Here is a 12,712-nt window from a genome sequence, read left to right as displayed (position 1 = left end):
TCCCAGCCTCCCCCTATTTTTCCCCCCTTCCCCTGGCTCCCCCACCCATGGCCATATATCCCCACCCCATACCCCGTATCCCCGTGTCCCCCTCGCCACCCCACGCCCCTGGGGCCGGCTCCCCGCCACCACCAACGCCCCCATCCCATAGCACCTGCCTCCAGCTGACGCAAATACCCCCAGATTAACCCCCCAGCGAGGCTTAGGGGATAAGCCGGACGCTAAATAGGGTGCCGGGCCCCGGGGTGAAGCTGTCCCCTGCCGGAGCCACCTCTGCGGGCGACGTTGGGGCCGCCACGGGGATTTTCGGGTGGGTGTGGGAAATCCGGGGGCAGAGCGGCGCGAGTTGGGTAAGTCGAGGCGAGTGGGAAGAGGCGGGCGGCTCCGGGAAGAGGCAGGGATTTGGGGAGCCCGTGCCTCGGTTTCCCCACGCCAGCACGCAGGGACCCCGCTGGGGGAGGCCGGCGCCGTGCCACGGGGCTTGCAGACGGCCCCATTGAAACGGGGAGCTCTGGAGGAGCTTGCCGCAGGCTGGGGAAAGGCTGGAAAAAATCCCCGCTCTTCCTAAAAGGGTTTGCAGGGCCCGTCCGACGCGTCCCGGCACGCAGAGGTAGTCCAGGACTGGAAAAACAGCCCCGGTGGCCAGGATCCCAAATGTTTTCTCCACTAGGCCAACCTTTTTATTTAAATAAGCCACCCGTCCCTGCGATCCTCCCAGTCTGCCCCACCGCATCACCCCAAACAACCCCATCCACTATATGGTGTACGGGGCCGCCAAACCCCAACGCCACACTCCCTGCGCCCGCAGGGTGCCGAACCCCATCCGTCCGACCCCATATCACACCCACGGCCCCACATCATCCACCAGCACCTCCCCAGGCCGGGCTGCCCGGGCCAGGCAGCGTCCCACGGCCTCCAGCACCTTGCCCAGGCGCCGGTCCAGCGCCCGCAGGTGGGGTTCGGTCAGGATGGGAGCCAGGGGGTCGGCGGCCAGCGCCTCCCGCAGCAGCTCGCTCAGGAGGTAGGGCCGGGTGGCCAGCAGCTGCAGCCGCAGGTAGGTCGACTTCTTGATGCTGAGGAAAGAGGGCTCGGTGTCAGGAAGGGTGTTTTTTTTCCCCCAAAAAGGAAAGGCGGTGGGGGCGGCTCACCTGCAGCACTGCTGGAGCGGGGCCAGGATGGACATCTCGTCGTGCGAGTGCTTGCCGAAGCTGGGGAGAAACCCATTGGGATGGCATTGGGGCACGCACAGTGTGCCCCAACACAGCCCAGTGTGCCCTAAAACACCCCAGTGTGCCCCAAAACACCCCAACAGTGGCTGACGTTTTGGGCTGCAATCATCTAAAACCCTCAGCATCCCTCTGCCCCTGCTGTGTCCCCTCCTTTGGGGTGGCCGGGCCCCCTCTCCGCCTTTACCCGCGGCCATTGTCCAGGTGAAGCAGGAAGGTGTCGTTCCCGAATTTCTCGAAGGTCTCGTAGTGGTGCCGGTCCATGTTGCCTGCAGCAGGGAGGGGAAGGGGTGAGGAGAGGGTGAGAGCAGCAGGGATTCACACGGGGTCCTCGGGGACGGGAGCTGGGTGCTGGGATGGGCTGGGCAGCCTCACCCACGCACGCAGCGGTTCTCTGGTCCCAAATTTGGGATATGGGAACAGGGAGGGAGAGCACCCTCATTGTGCTAAGCCAGTCTGACCACGGCCTTCCCATCAGCTGCTGGAAAATTGAGGGGGAAAAGTGGGAGGAAGCGGCTTGCACGGGGCACTGCCCGCCCAGCTGGCGATGAGCAGGCCGTGACGGGGGGTTTTCCCCTCGTGCCCCCGCGGGGAGCGGCTCACCCATGAGGAAGTCGAGCACCGTCATGTCGATGAGGTCCAGCAGGCGACGGCCCTTGTCGTAGGGCGGCGTCTGGCGCACCTGGGCGCAGTAGTTCGGGTTCAGCTCCCACCTGCGGGCAACGCACAGGTGACGGGGCCGTGACGACCACCACGGGGCAACCCAAGCAGCCCCTTCCCCATCCCACACCCCACAGATCCCCCACGCGTGTCCCCGTCCCGGCTCACTCGGCCTTCTTGCTCTTGTGGTAGGAGCGGCGCCAGGGGCTGCGCCAGGAGCGGCGTTTGGCCAGGGTTTTGTCGGGCAGCAGGGCGGCCACGGAGCCCTCCAGCTGGTCGGGTTTGCCACACAGCGCGTGCTCGGTGGAGCAGTAGTAGGAGCACTCCCCGTAGAAGCAGACGTTGCCCGCTGGCGTGGGGGACAAAGCAAAGGGTGACGGGGAGCGGGGCCAGACGCGGACCAGACGTGCACGAAGCCCCGAGGACGGGGCTCACCTGGGGAGATGAAGAAAGTCTTGGCCAGCTTCTTGTCGGTTGTGATGTCCCGGATCTCCTTCGTTATGTTCACCAGGCGGCCAGACACCGGAGGGATTCGCCGAAAATCCAGGATCCTAAAAATGCAGGACTCTGCACAATTTCTTGTCGACTGAGCCTGTTTTCTCACACCGAGTTACTCCAAGAGGTACAGGTGTCCCTCACCACATATGGCACAGGGGTGAAGACGTGGCTCAAGGAGCTGCTCCCACAGTTGGATCCCAAGTGTGCTTGGAGGTTGCAGACCCCCAAAGGAACCTCTAAAGCCAGGTTTCTCACCCCAAAATCCACACAGACACCATTTTTTGGGCACAGAGCAGCACGAAGACCCACCTGTCCAGGTGAAAGGCTGCGATCTCCGCGTTGTGTCGCTCAAAGTCCGAGAAGTAGAAGAAGTCCATGGGGGTCTCCTGGTCCCGGCTCTGCCTGCGAGGAGCGGGTAGGATTGGGGATGATGGCCAAGGATGGGGTCACCTCCTGCTTGGCCCCGTTAGAGCGTCCCCGGTGCCACCACAGACGTGGCCAGGAAGAACTTCTTCTTCCAGATGTGTCCTGCTGGGTGCTGAGGCCCCAAATCCCACCGGGACACGGGCTGGAAAATGGTCCTCATGGACCATCTTCTTCTCCTTCCCACCACTGGAGGTCACTACCCCATCACGAGCTGCGCCCAGCCCGCCGCCGGCCGCGCCGGGGAAGGCGAGGAGAAGGGGGCCACCCAGTTTTGGGGCCCGGAGCACGGCTCTACTCACTTCATGGGCTTGAAGAGGGCCTGCCCGTAATTCGGGAAGGTCATGATGAGCTTCAGCTGGGTGCCACCGGACTTCTGCACTGGAAGGGGGCAGACGAGGATGAGGGGGGACAACAGGCATGGGGTGGAGGGACAGGGGTGTGGGTAGGGGTAGGGTACCCGAGCTGACGATCCTCATGGTGGCCAGGTCACGGAGGAGGGTGGGCATCAGGGGGTCCCGGCGGGGGTACAGCTCGTAGCGGTTGATGCCGACGTGGAATTTGAGCCAGGCGGGGTAGGTGTCGTAGGCCGTCTTCCCTGTCGGGAGGATCGCCTCGGCTTTACTGCTGCTGACCCTGCAGCCCGACAGCCACCACCACCCCAACAACAAGGACAGCGTTTAGTCGGGACTTTTGCACCTTCCCTGGGGACCCAAATCCACGCGTCTCTCTGGGAAAATGTGGGCTGGAGGCAAAACAAGCCAGGCCCACCTCCCACCAGTAGCGGTGGGCGAGGTGGTGGGTCCTCAGGGATGGAGCAAACAGCGGGTTGTGGACAACAGCGCTCAGACCAGCCCCTGTTCTCCCTCATTTCCAGCAGCCACCGCCTTTGGAAGGTGTGCTACGTCCTGCTGACGGTGACTCTTTTAATATCTTCCCACCTAATTAGGGGGTTAGTGGCGCGGGGCCAAAAATAGGCGCCCGGCAGCGGTGAGATCACCGCACGGCGGAGCCGAAGGAGGTCAGCGAGCGCCCTGTGAAACACAGGGTGGCTGCGGTCTCGTGACGACAGCTAACCTACATTTGGGGATTTTGCGTTTCCAGCATCGGGCAGGTGAGAGAGGGGGGATAAAACCAGCTGGAAATGTGGAGCGGGGAGTTCCTTGGGCACAGGGACAGGCCAAAGGCTGCGCGCTGGGGAAGGCAAGGAGGTGAGGAGATGACCCAGAAGATATTCTACATAATACTATGAATAATTCAAGCCTCTCCTTTGACTTCGCCGTGTGCTACACGGGCGGGCAGGCTCCCTGCAGCTCCCCGGGGTAGCAGCCTGGAAACTCGGGGCTGAGACAGGAGCCGAGGCACAGGAGCAGCTCGCTCGGCGCTGGGGCTGTGCGGGGTGGGATGCTGCTTCAACAGGGAAATGACCTGTTTGGTCCCCACCTCAAACACTGCCAGGTATCCCCAAAAAAAAACCATCCTGCTCCTCACCATTCGTCGCTCCCGCTGCTTTGCAGGCTGAACTTCTCCATGGGGTTGACGACGAACAGCTTGTCCTTGTCCGTCACCTCCGGCAGCGGGATGTTGTAGAGGGGATGCTCAAACAGCGCAGCCAGCTTGGACCCCTTGGTCCGTGCCCGATTCACATCCCCACGCTGCTGCTGGACCCCTGGGTCCTTTATTTTTGGCCCCGCTCCCTGCGGGTGGGAGCTTCTCTCCACGGAGCCGTTGCTGCCGCTGAAGTCCTGGAGGATCCGCAGGCTCAGCTTTTTGGGGCCGGCCAGCAAGGGGCTGCCCGCCATGGCACCCGAACCTTTCGGTGCTTTCCCACCAGAGCTCCAGAGCCTGCGAGCCGTGGGGAGAGCTAAATCCATCGCCAGGTGCAGCAGGAGGGCCGAGAGCAGGAGGAAGAGGAGGAGGATTTTAAATTTCCTTTGGACAAGCGTCTGCAGCCGGCGCCGCATCCTGCTGGGCCTGGGCACCCACGCGGGGTGAGCAGGGACTCAGAGCATCCACGGCTCCGTCTCGACCCCAAGCAGAAATTAGAGATTTGGGGTCCTGGGTCTAGAGCATCGCAGCAAAAAGCAGCTGGTGCAGAGCCACGGGAAGAGCCCGGTGGGGTGACGCGGCCTGGGGGACAGGCTGGGGGCTAGGAGGCTGCAGCGGGGTTTATCGGCGCTGATAAGGGACGAGCTGCCGGTGCCAAGGTTAGCGTGAACGGGGCAAGTTCCAAATCGATAGCTGCAGGTGGCTCGGGGACAGAGATGGCCACAGATAAATCACACATGGGGAAAAAAAATAAAAAATAAAAAAACAAAAACAGGTCGCCTGCACATCCCACCCCTCTGGGCTCCCACCTGCCCAGCTAACCTTGCTTCTGCCCCTTCATCCCATCTGTGAGGTTCCTACGATTTACGTCCACGCTCATAAATCAGTTTTGCTCCCACTGCTCAGGCTGGGCAACTTTCCCCCCTCCCCATCCATCCACGGATGTTTGAGTGCAACCTTTCAAAAAAAAAAAAAACCAGCAGCTGGGTAAAATAACCAGGATTTGAGGAGCAGCATCGCTGAAAATTTGGGCTGGCAGTGTAAGGACGGGCTGGGCAGGAGGGGTACAGCACCGGGGCTGCGCTGAGCGCCTCTGGAGCGGGCAGGGAGCCGGGCTGGAGCCCCCCTCCTGCGCCACGGCCCCGCACTACCCTCTCGCTCGCGCTGCCCGGCCCCATCGGGCCCACGCGGGCATCAGGAACGCGGTGTCCCCGGCTTGCTGTGTCCCGCAGTGTGCCAGTTGCTTGGAAACCGCCTCCGGCTGACACCGCCAGCTGCCCCAGATAAACCAGCCCCGCGTTTCCTTCCCCTCGCCGCCGCCGTGTGAGAAAACAGCATGGCCGAGGGCAGCCGGGGCGCGCAGGGGAGGAGAGCTGCTCCCCGCCGGGCTGGCGAGCTCCGAGGCGCGCAGAAGGAGCCGGGCGGAGGGGAGCAGATGGCTCGCTCGGGGAAGGGAACGCGGCGTCTTGCACCAGGAAGCTTTCTGGATCCGCTCTGGGTGCGCGTTTTTTTGGAAAGAAGGCGCCGAGGAGGGGCTGCGGCTGGAACACAGGATCGTTAGGTCATTGCTTACCACAAAAAAAAAGAAAAAACAGAAAGCAAAACCATGTGCGAACCGCTCGCCTCAAAGAAGCTGGGCTTGGCTCTGGGAGCAGGGCCATGGGTTCTTTTATCCAGCTCTGGGAGAGCAAAGGGAGAGGGAGACCCCCCCCAGTCCTCCCAGTGCCCCAGCAGCAGCTCCAAACTGGGCTCGTAGCATGGCAGGGGGACAGAAATGTCCCTCCGATGTCCTAGAGCCAGCCCGGAGAGCCCCCGGCCTTCTCTCCCCGCTATGTGTTGAAGGCGTCCTTCTGACCATACTAGGGGAGCCCACGAACCCCCTCCCCAGCCCTAATTTCACCCCGAATGGGAAAGCAGAGGAATAGGGGCATAGATGGGGCGCTCACCACCCTTAGCACTTCAATGCCGGCATTAAATATTAACCAAAAGATTTTTCAGCGAGTCAAACGCGAGCCTGCAGCAGCGGGGAAGAGCTGGGGAGCTTCAAAGCCTGCCCCGACTGCCTGGCAGCCCGGCGCTGCGCCGTGTTGCCATGACATCCTCATGGAGAAGCGATCGAATTTGCACCTCTTCCCCTCCATATTTTTTTTTCCCCAGCTCCTTTACCCCTTCGCAGCGGGCTCGAGTCACCTGCGGGACGGAGGAGGAGCCGCACACGAGGTTGCCCGTCTCCCCTCGGTGGGGAGGGATGAAGTCACGACGCGCAGCCACGCTCCGGCTTCCCGGGACGGTCGGATAGAAAGGGGCGCTGTGGCTGGCACCGATGCCTCACCCCGAGTTTTTCATCTCTTTTCCCTCTGACTCAGCCTCGAGGCTTTTGAATGGCGGGCAAGAAATGGCAGGGAGAGGAGAACACAATAGCGAGATGCCTGATCCCAAGCTCCCCAGCTTTCTGTTGAAATATTTTTTAAGGTAAAAACCTCCGGTGAGAGATTCCAGTTTTATAATGGAAAGCAAACAGGCCCAGCAGGCTCCCAAGCATCAGTGGCGGAGGGAAAACATGGGACAACAAGGGGCTGCCTCCGACCCATGAACTTTACTCCCCAGTGGATATCAGGCATGCCCAAAAGCGTCAGTTCTGCAGCAAAAGGAGGCTGAAAGCTTTTTTTTTTCCTCTAAGGCAGAGGAGCCAGCACAGCATGATTCGACTTGTGACGGGCAGGAAAGCTGATCCTGCTGAATATTTGCTCGGGGCCTTGACGCACACACAGCTGAATTTGATGTTTTCACATTACAACAGGCATTCGGACCAGCTGAAGGAGGGGTTGGCTTCTTCCTGGTCGCTTTTCGTGGGCCAGCTCTTACCCTCGTGCTTCGAGGAGGCCGGGGACTGGCCAACGTTCACTCGTGGTGGGTGCAGGTCACAGAGACACGAGCTGCGGGCAGCTGGGGGCCACGCAGATAACGGGAGGCCAAAAATTACACGCTGAGGTAAGCGGCTGCCTCTCCCCGCAGGTCAGCGCGACCCTGCAGAGATGCCCATGACCACACACCCGCACACAGCAGTTAATTATTCATTAGCGGGAAAGAAGTGCAATTAAAGGGGCTATCTGAGTGTACCATCGTGCTCCAGCACGTTCTGAAGACCCGGCTTTACCTTTCCCTCTGGATCTAGAGACAGAAAAGGCAGGGGAGGTGGAAAGCCTTGGAACAGAAGCCCAGCTCTTCCACCTGCCAGCTGCAGGAAGCGCCAGACAGCAGCGCTGCTTTCATTTAAACGCAGCCAGCTGGAGCCAGACAGAGCGGGGCAACCACACCAAGAGGAAGCTGAAAGGATTCGGAGTCTTCCAGACCGCTCCACAACCCTGGCACCGTGCCGTGCTGTGCCAAGGTATCGCGGTGGACTTGGGTCAGCAGCAACTTTCCTCAGCACTGCGGCTTGTGCTGGGGGGAGGAATTCAAAGTGAGGGTGAAAATGTTTCTCTGGTACCTAGGAGCCACCAGGGTGAGGGACCTGCCACCGGTCTTCGCCTCAGCTCCAGCGCTGCTCGCTTACCTCCACGCCTCCTGAACTATTTTTTGTCTTCCGCGTTGGAATTTTTACTTCAGAGCAAACACAGGAAAGGATAATTTGGTAGATTTTTATTGTAAAAAAAAAAAAAACAAGAAACACAGTTCCACAGATTTATATAAATAAGCCACATACGTAACATCCCATTACGTTCGTCCTCCAACACTGACAGCTTTAAAAGATGAAACGGGCTAAAAATGCCAGTCCAAAACGCCGCTAGGGTTCTGATGACCAAGTGCTATCTCACATGGAGCCTCCTTCCCCTGCCAGCCTCCAAACAAGATGCTGCAAGTACACAGCACTCGCAACACCCCCGAGAACTGCCAGGGAGCCATTCAAGCTGTACGGAGAGTTCTCACCCACTCCCCAGGCATCGTCAGCCGCCTGTTTTAACGCTGTCTGAGCGCGCGGGGGGTGAGAAAGGAGGGGGCAGCTTGCAGAGCGGCCTCCTACGCCCAGCCAGCTCAGCTGTCCTCCCAAATCGAGCTGGGGAGGCTGAAACGAGCCCGCTTCCCCGCAGCCAGCACCTCCACGGGCAACCCCGAGGCACGCCCTTGACACAGCCCCTTCTGTGGGGTCATCTTGCAAGGGAGGAGGATGAAGGCGGCGTTCCCCCGGTGTCGGGGGAGAGGCAGCGGTCAGAGCCACGCCATACGGAGCGGGGAAGGCAGGGAGGAGAGGAGACAACGTGGAACAAGTGGGAGGAGGAAATGTAGGGCTCGATAGCACCTTTTCTCTTTTGCTTCCCCCCCTCCCGGCGCTGCTGCCTGTCATGAGATTACCTATATCCAGCACCTGCTGGGCTCAGCCGCCACGGGCAGGTGAGAAATCCCACGAGCGAGGAAGGGGAGGCAAGCTTACACAATATGCACCGGCTTTACGGACCCCATGGAACTGTTACAGCGCTATGACCAAAAAATCTCGACGGTTGAACTATTAAAAATCAAGCCCCACCTCCAGGTCGCACAAAACATGCGAAGAGGAGGAAGAAATCTCTCGTACGCAGCGGGTCTGGGAGCTGGCCGGACGTCAGGAGCACTTCCAGACGCACACCGCCAGGCTGCCGCCGAAGAACATGTAGAGCAGATTCTTCACCTCGTGCGTGATCTCGAAGCCGAAGCCTTCCCCGATCACCACGTGCCAGGAGGAGCCGAACTTCTTGTCCATCATCTCTTTGATCATCTTGGCAGCGCTCTGAGGGACATGAAGAAGGAGAGCAGGGGGTGAGGCAGAGCAAGCAGTGAGTTTCTGCGCTTCCCCTCCCTTTAAGAGAGCTCTCAAACCACAGGGAACAGGTAGAGCAGCTGCAGGGAGGGGACTGGAAGCACCCCAGGGCTATGCCGAGGGGTAAAGCAGGTCGCTGTGCTCTCAGCAGCCTGGAGAAATTAAGGAACTGCATCTAGCAGCCACTTCAGCTCCTGTTTGCACAGTCTGAGGCATTTTTAGATGGTGGCAGAGTTACGCCGGGTGCAGTGAGCGCGAGAGGAGATTCAGGTCACTAAGCTGCGGCTATTTTTACAGGAGTCCTTTTTCTTTTTCTTTTTTTTTTTTTCTCTTCAAGCTAATTACCAAAACACTGAAACTAGGCTGACTTTCAAAAGGCTTGCTTCTCTGAGATCACACCCTGCTCGGTCTAGAAAAGGGGAGAGGAAGATTTTGCAGCGATGTGCAGTGTCTCGGGCAGGAGGAGACGGAAGGAGGCTCCTGCTCTGTAGCTTTGCCTTGCCCCAGCACAAAACCCCTTTGGCAACAAGCAGGCTGTGCCCTGCCCGGGGAGCACGGTGTGCTTTCCTTCATCTTCTGAAAGATGAATGCATAAATTATGGTCTTTAGTTTAGTTTTTAGAACATTTCCATGCTCTCAGTAATTTCATTCAAGAGGATGAAAGCTGAGAGGGAAGTCTAAGCAGACTGTACCTAAAGGCTCAAAGGCCTGCATTTGCTCACCCCCAAAATAAGTCTCCTGCCTGCTCTGGGGGAAGAGTTTTGCTCAATGCTGAAGAACAGACCCATATTTTGGGAAGGGACCCTCCCCACAGAGCTCTGGAACAAGCCCTGAGGGCAGCAACATCTTAGGAACAGAGTGGAAGCACGTCATAGGCAAGGCAGGATCAGGAGGAAGGTAAGGGTTGTGAGGCAGCATCACTACGTGACTCATCTCTGCTTCCTGCATGAAAGCAAAGTGCCATCACAGGTCCTGCTGACAAAGGCAGCCAAATCTGAGATCTGAGATCTAGCCAAGCTGCCTCTTTCTGCCCTTCCTCAGAACAGGACCAGAGCAATGTTGCTGTACCAACAGGCTGTCAGGGTCTGGCTCCACTCTGCCCTACAGCCCCAGCCCCAATCCCGCAGATTCCCCAAGCTGTGGGGACTGCAGGCTGTCCTGAGCGGGATTTGGCCACTACCTCGTTGTTGGTGGCGTACTTCTCACACGCCGTGACGCACAACTCCATGGCCTCCACGCGCATCTCTTCCGGCATGTCCGTGTGCTGCAACGAGCAAGCAAGCCCAATTAAGCAGAACAATAAAAGCTAGACACCAGACAACAGCAAGCAGCCTGTATGTTGCCCATTCCATCGCTGGGGCTGAGGCAGCTGCTCCTTGTGATGTTTAATCCAAGCAGGAGAACACCACCAGCAACAGAAACTTGTCATTTCCACCATTTCAGAGAATGATAGATGGCTTATTTGCAACTTATCCACGCAGAATCGTTCTTTACATACATTAAGGCTAGCAATAAGTAAGCACAGCTTAAAGGAGCAGCTAAACCCATTTGATAAAGTTTCCAAAGTCTGCTTTGGAAATCCTGCTCTAGAAGGTTGGTGAGAACAAAGGCAGAACTTTGTATCTACAACACCTGTGGGCACACAATGCACCCCTCTTCTTACCCTAATCAGTGGAAAGCTGTGAAGTCTCTTATAATCGGCTTCCTCCTTCTTCCCCTCCCCAGTGTCGGCCATGGTCCTTCCCCAGGGACCGCAGGAAGGGGCAGAGGGAGCTCAGCGAGGTGCTGCAGCGCAGGCAACCTGGAGGAACGCAGCTCTGAGGACACGGGTGGACCAGCAGCGGGGAAAACTGAGCCCAGAGGACACTGCTTAAAAACAAAAGACAGGAAGAGAGCTCTGAATGACAACGCTAATGAAACCATTATGAGAACGCAGCTCCTGCCTTCACAGTAACTTAATGTATTTCAGCACCTTTCCACACGCTGTGCACTTAGAGCCTTCTCGCAGCGCATTAATACAATCATTTAAAATGTAACACTTTCCATAAACGAGGCCTCAGCAGCAGGGCACTTCCCAGAAGCACCAACAGCGCGCGAGGGACGAGCCAAGCCGGGGCACTGCTCCCAGCGAGCGATGAGTCCCTCAGCCCTCGTGGCTGCCGCTTAACGCCAAGGGGACACTACTGCCTGCAAGGGCTTGGAACCACACCATGAGCAGGGTGTAAGCGAAATTTGGGAAGGGGAGCAGCGTGTCAGCATATAGAAATGCCCTGATAAGTTTTGGGGCAGTTATTCAGGTGCTCCACGAGTGTTTGCCAAGCTGGGGGGCTGGATATTGTAAAATAACGGGTCACTGCTGCGTGCCCGCTCAGCAGCCGACCCCTACCCGGGCACAGCACCGCAGGGCCCCCTCAGAGCCCTTTCACCGGGCAAGAAGGGAGCGAACCCCCCCCACACCCCCCCCACGGCGGCCTGCACCGCTCCCCGCACCGAGGCGAGCCTGGGGACACCGAAAGGGGACAGAGCGAGGCCCCGCAGCCCCGGGAGATGGGGGCCGAGGCGGGGAAGGGGCCGGGGGGGGAGCGCGGCCTGGGCCCGGTCGCGGCCTCACCTGCGCGGCCCGCGGCGGTTGCTAAGGAAGTGCCCCGGCTGTCTTAGCAACCGCAGCCGGAAGTCCCGCCTCCTCGCCGCTCATTGGCTGAGAACGCGGGGCCGCCTCGTCCTATTGGCTGAGGGGTGGGCGCGGGGTGCTGAGGTGGGGTGGGGGGGGGTTAATTGGGGCAGGCTCATTAGGGCCCCCTCATTAAGGCCTCCTCGTGGGCTGCGAGGGCCGGGCTCTGAGCCTGGAGGGGACAACGTCTTGTTGGCCTAAAGCCCCCGCGGGGAGCGGTTCTGAGCTCGAAATAAAGATATTTGTGTAAATTAGTGTCTTTTGTGTTAATTAGCTAATTGTGTATATAAATAAATAAGCGCCTTGTGTTTTAATTAGCAGCGATGAATGTGGGTGTGGAGACACAGCTTGCTGTGTCCTTGCCTTGCTGCTGCTGGGAGGGAGGGAGAAGATGGCGCTGGGGGTGAGGTGGGCTCAGGTCCTGCAAGCAGACCTTGGGGGTCCGCGGTGCTGTTAGTTGGAAATTAACACAGGCTAATTAGTCTGAAATTAATGAGTGGAGGAGAATCAAGCTTCTGGATAGCATCGGGGGAAAGGCTGGTAGTCCTGGGCTGCTGGGTGCGATGCCTGGGTTCCCATCAGGGCGCCTTCTGCTCATGGGGGCTGCTCACGTTCAGGCAGACTCGTGGCTGGTGTGTGTTTGAAATGTCCTCACCCCCATCTGCCAAAAAAAGTGACTGATTTTCTCTAAGATGGAAAAAAGCAGACGAGGAAGGAGCTGGGTGCTCTCCTCTCCCCGCACCCCAATCTCCAGGCTCGCCCCTACAGCTGTAGGGTGTCCGGCTGCCCTGCTCACCCGTGTCCCCACAAATCCAAGCAGAGCCTGGGGCTGTTTCCTGGAAAAGCAGCAGCGGCCGGTGCTGGGAGGACAGTGCTGCAGTGATCGTTTGT

The 12,712-nt window shown here is 58.9% G+C and overlaps 2 protein-coding genes across 3 annotated transcripts; both read right to left on the bottom strand.

Annotated features, from left to right (window-relative positions):
• Nucleotides 1–80: 80 nt before the first annotated feature.
• Nucleotides 81–4,931, bottom strand: LOC113842652 (extracellular serine/threonine protein kinase FAM20C-like). The gene is made up of 10 exons (XM_027450784.3): nucleotides 4,299–4,931; nucleotides 3,268–3,443; nucleotides 3,110–3,188; nucleotides 2,694–2,786; nucleotides 2,322–2,437; nucleotides 2,055–2,235; nucleotides 1,830–1,939; nucleotides 1,414–1,495; nucleotides 1,149–1,208; nucleotides 81–1,073 (listed from the first exon to the last, which is right to left on the bottom strand). The coding sequence occupies exons 1-10, from the start codon at nucleotides 4,769–4,771 to the stop codon at nucleotides 839–841; spliced, it is 1,605 nt and encodes a 534-aa protein (XP_027306585.2). The 5' UTR covers nucleotides 4,772–4,931; the 3' UTR covers nucleotides 81–838.
• A 3,051-nt stretch (nucleotides 4,932–7,982) lies between these two features.
• On the bottom strand, nucleotides 7,983–11,900 carry DNAL4 (dynein axonemal light chain 4). 2 transcript variants are annotated; one of them, XM_027450792.3, is made up of 4 exons: nucleotides 11,762–11,900; nucleotides 10,814–11,016; nucleotides 10,331–10,414; nucleotides 7,983–9,120 (listed from the first exon to the last, which is right to left on the bottom strand). In XM_027450792.3, the coding sequence occupies exons 2-4, from the start codon at nucleotides 10,883–10,885 to the stop codon at nucleotides 8,956–8,958; spliced, it is 321 nt and encodes a 106-aa protein (XP_027306593.1). In that variant the 5' UTR covers nucleotides 10,886–11,016; nucleotides 11,762–11,900; the 3' UTR covers nucleotides 7,983–8,955. The 2 variants fall into 2 exon arrangements, with proteins under 2 accessions (XP_027306593.1, XP_027306601.1); XM_027450800.3 differs by having other exon boundaries at nucleotides 10,814–11,019; nucleotides 11,762–11,899.
• Nucleotides 11,901–12,712: the final 812 nt, after the last annotated feature.

The sequence above is a fragment of the Anas platyrhynchos genome, chromosome 1 (assembly GCF_047663525.1).
Source record: "Anas platyrhynchos isolate ZD024472 breed Pekin duck chromosome 1, IASCAAS_PekinDuck_T2T, whole genome shotgun sequence".
NCBI lineage: Eukaryota > Metazoa > Chordata > Aves > Anseriformes > Anatidae > Anas > Anas platyrhynchos.
Note: the sequence above shows the minus strand (reverse complement) of the source record. Positions and strands in the feature narration are given on the sequence as shown.

Bases quoted from the DNA above. Each gene is read 5' to 3' on its own strand.
- DNAL4 (XM_027450792.3), bottom strand. From the start codon at position 10,885: ATGGCCGACACTGGGGAGGGGAAGAAGGAGGAAGCCGATTATAAGAGA. The intron at 10,415-10,813 runs GTAAGAAGAGGG...TGCTCGTTGCAG, and splicing joins ACAGCTTTCCACTGATTAGG to CACACGGACATGCCGGAAGA. The intron at 9,121-10,330 runs GTAGTGGCCAAA...CATGTCCCTCAG, and splicing joins AGTACGCCACCAACAACGAG to AGCGCTGCCAAGATGATCAA.
- LOC113842652 (XM_027450784.3), bottom strand. From the start codon at position 4,771: ATGCGGCGCCGGCTGCAGACGCTTGTCCAAAGGAAATTTAAAATCCTC. The intron at 2,438-2,693 runs GTGGGTCTTCGT...CTGCATTTTTAG, and splicing joins GCAGCCTTTCACCTGGACAG to GATCCTGGATTTTCGGCGAA. The intron at 1,209-1,413 runs GTAAAGGCGGAG...GTTTCTCCCCAG, and splicing joins CACCTGGACAATGGCCGCGG to CTTCGGCAAGCACTCGCACG.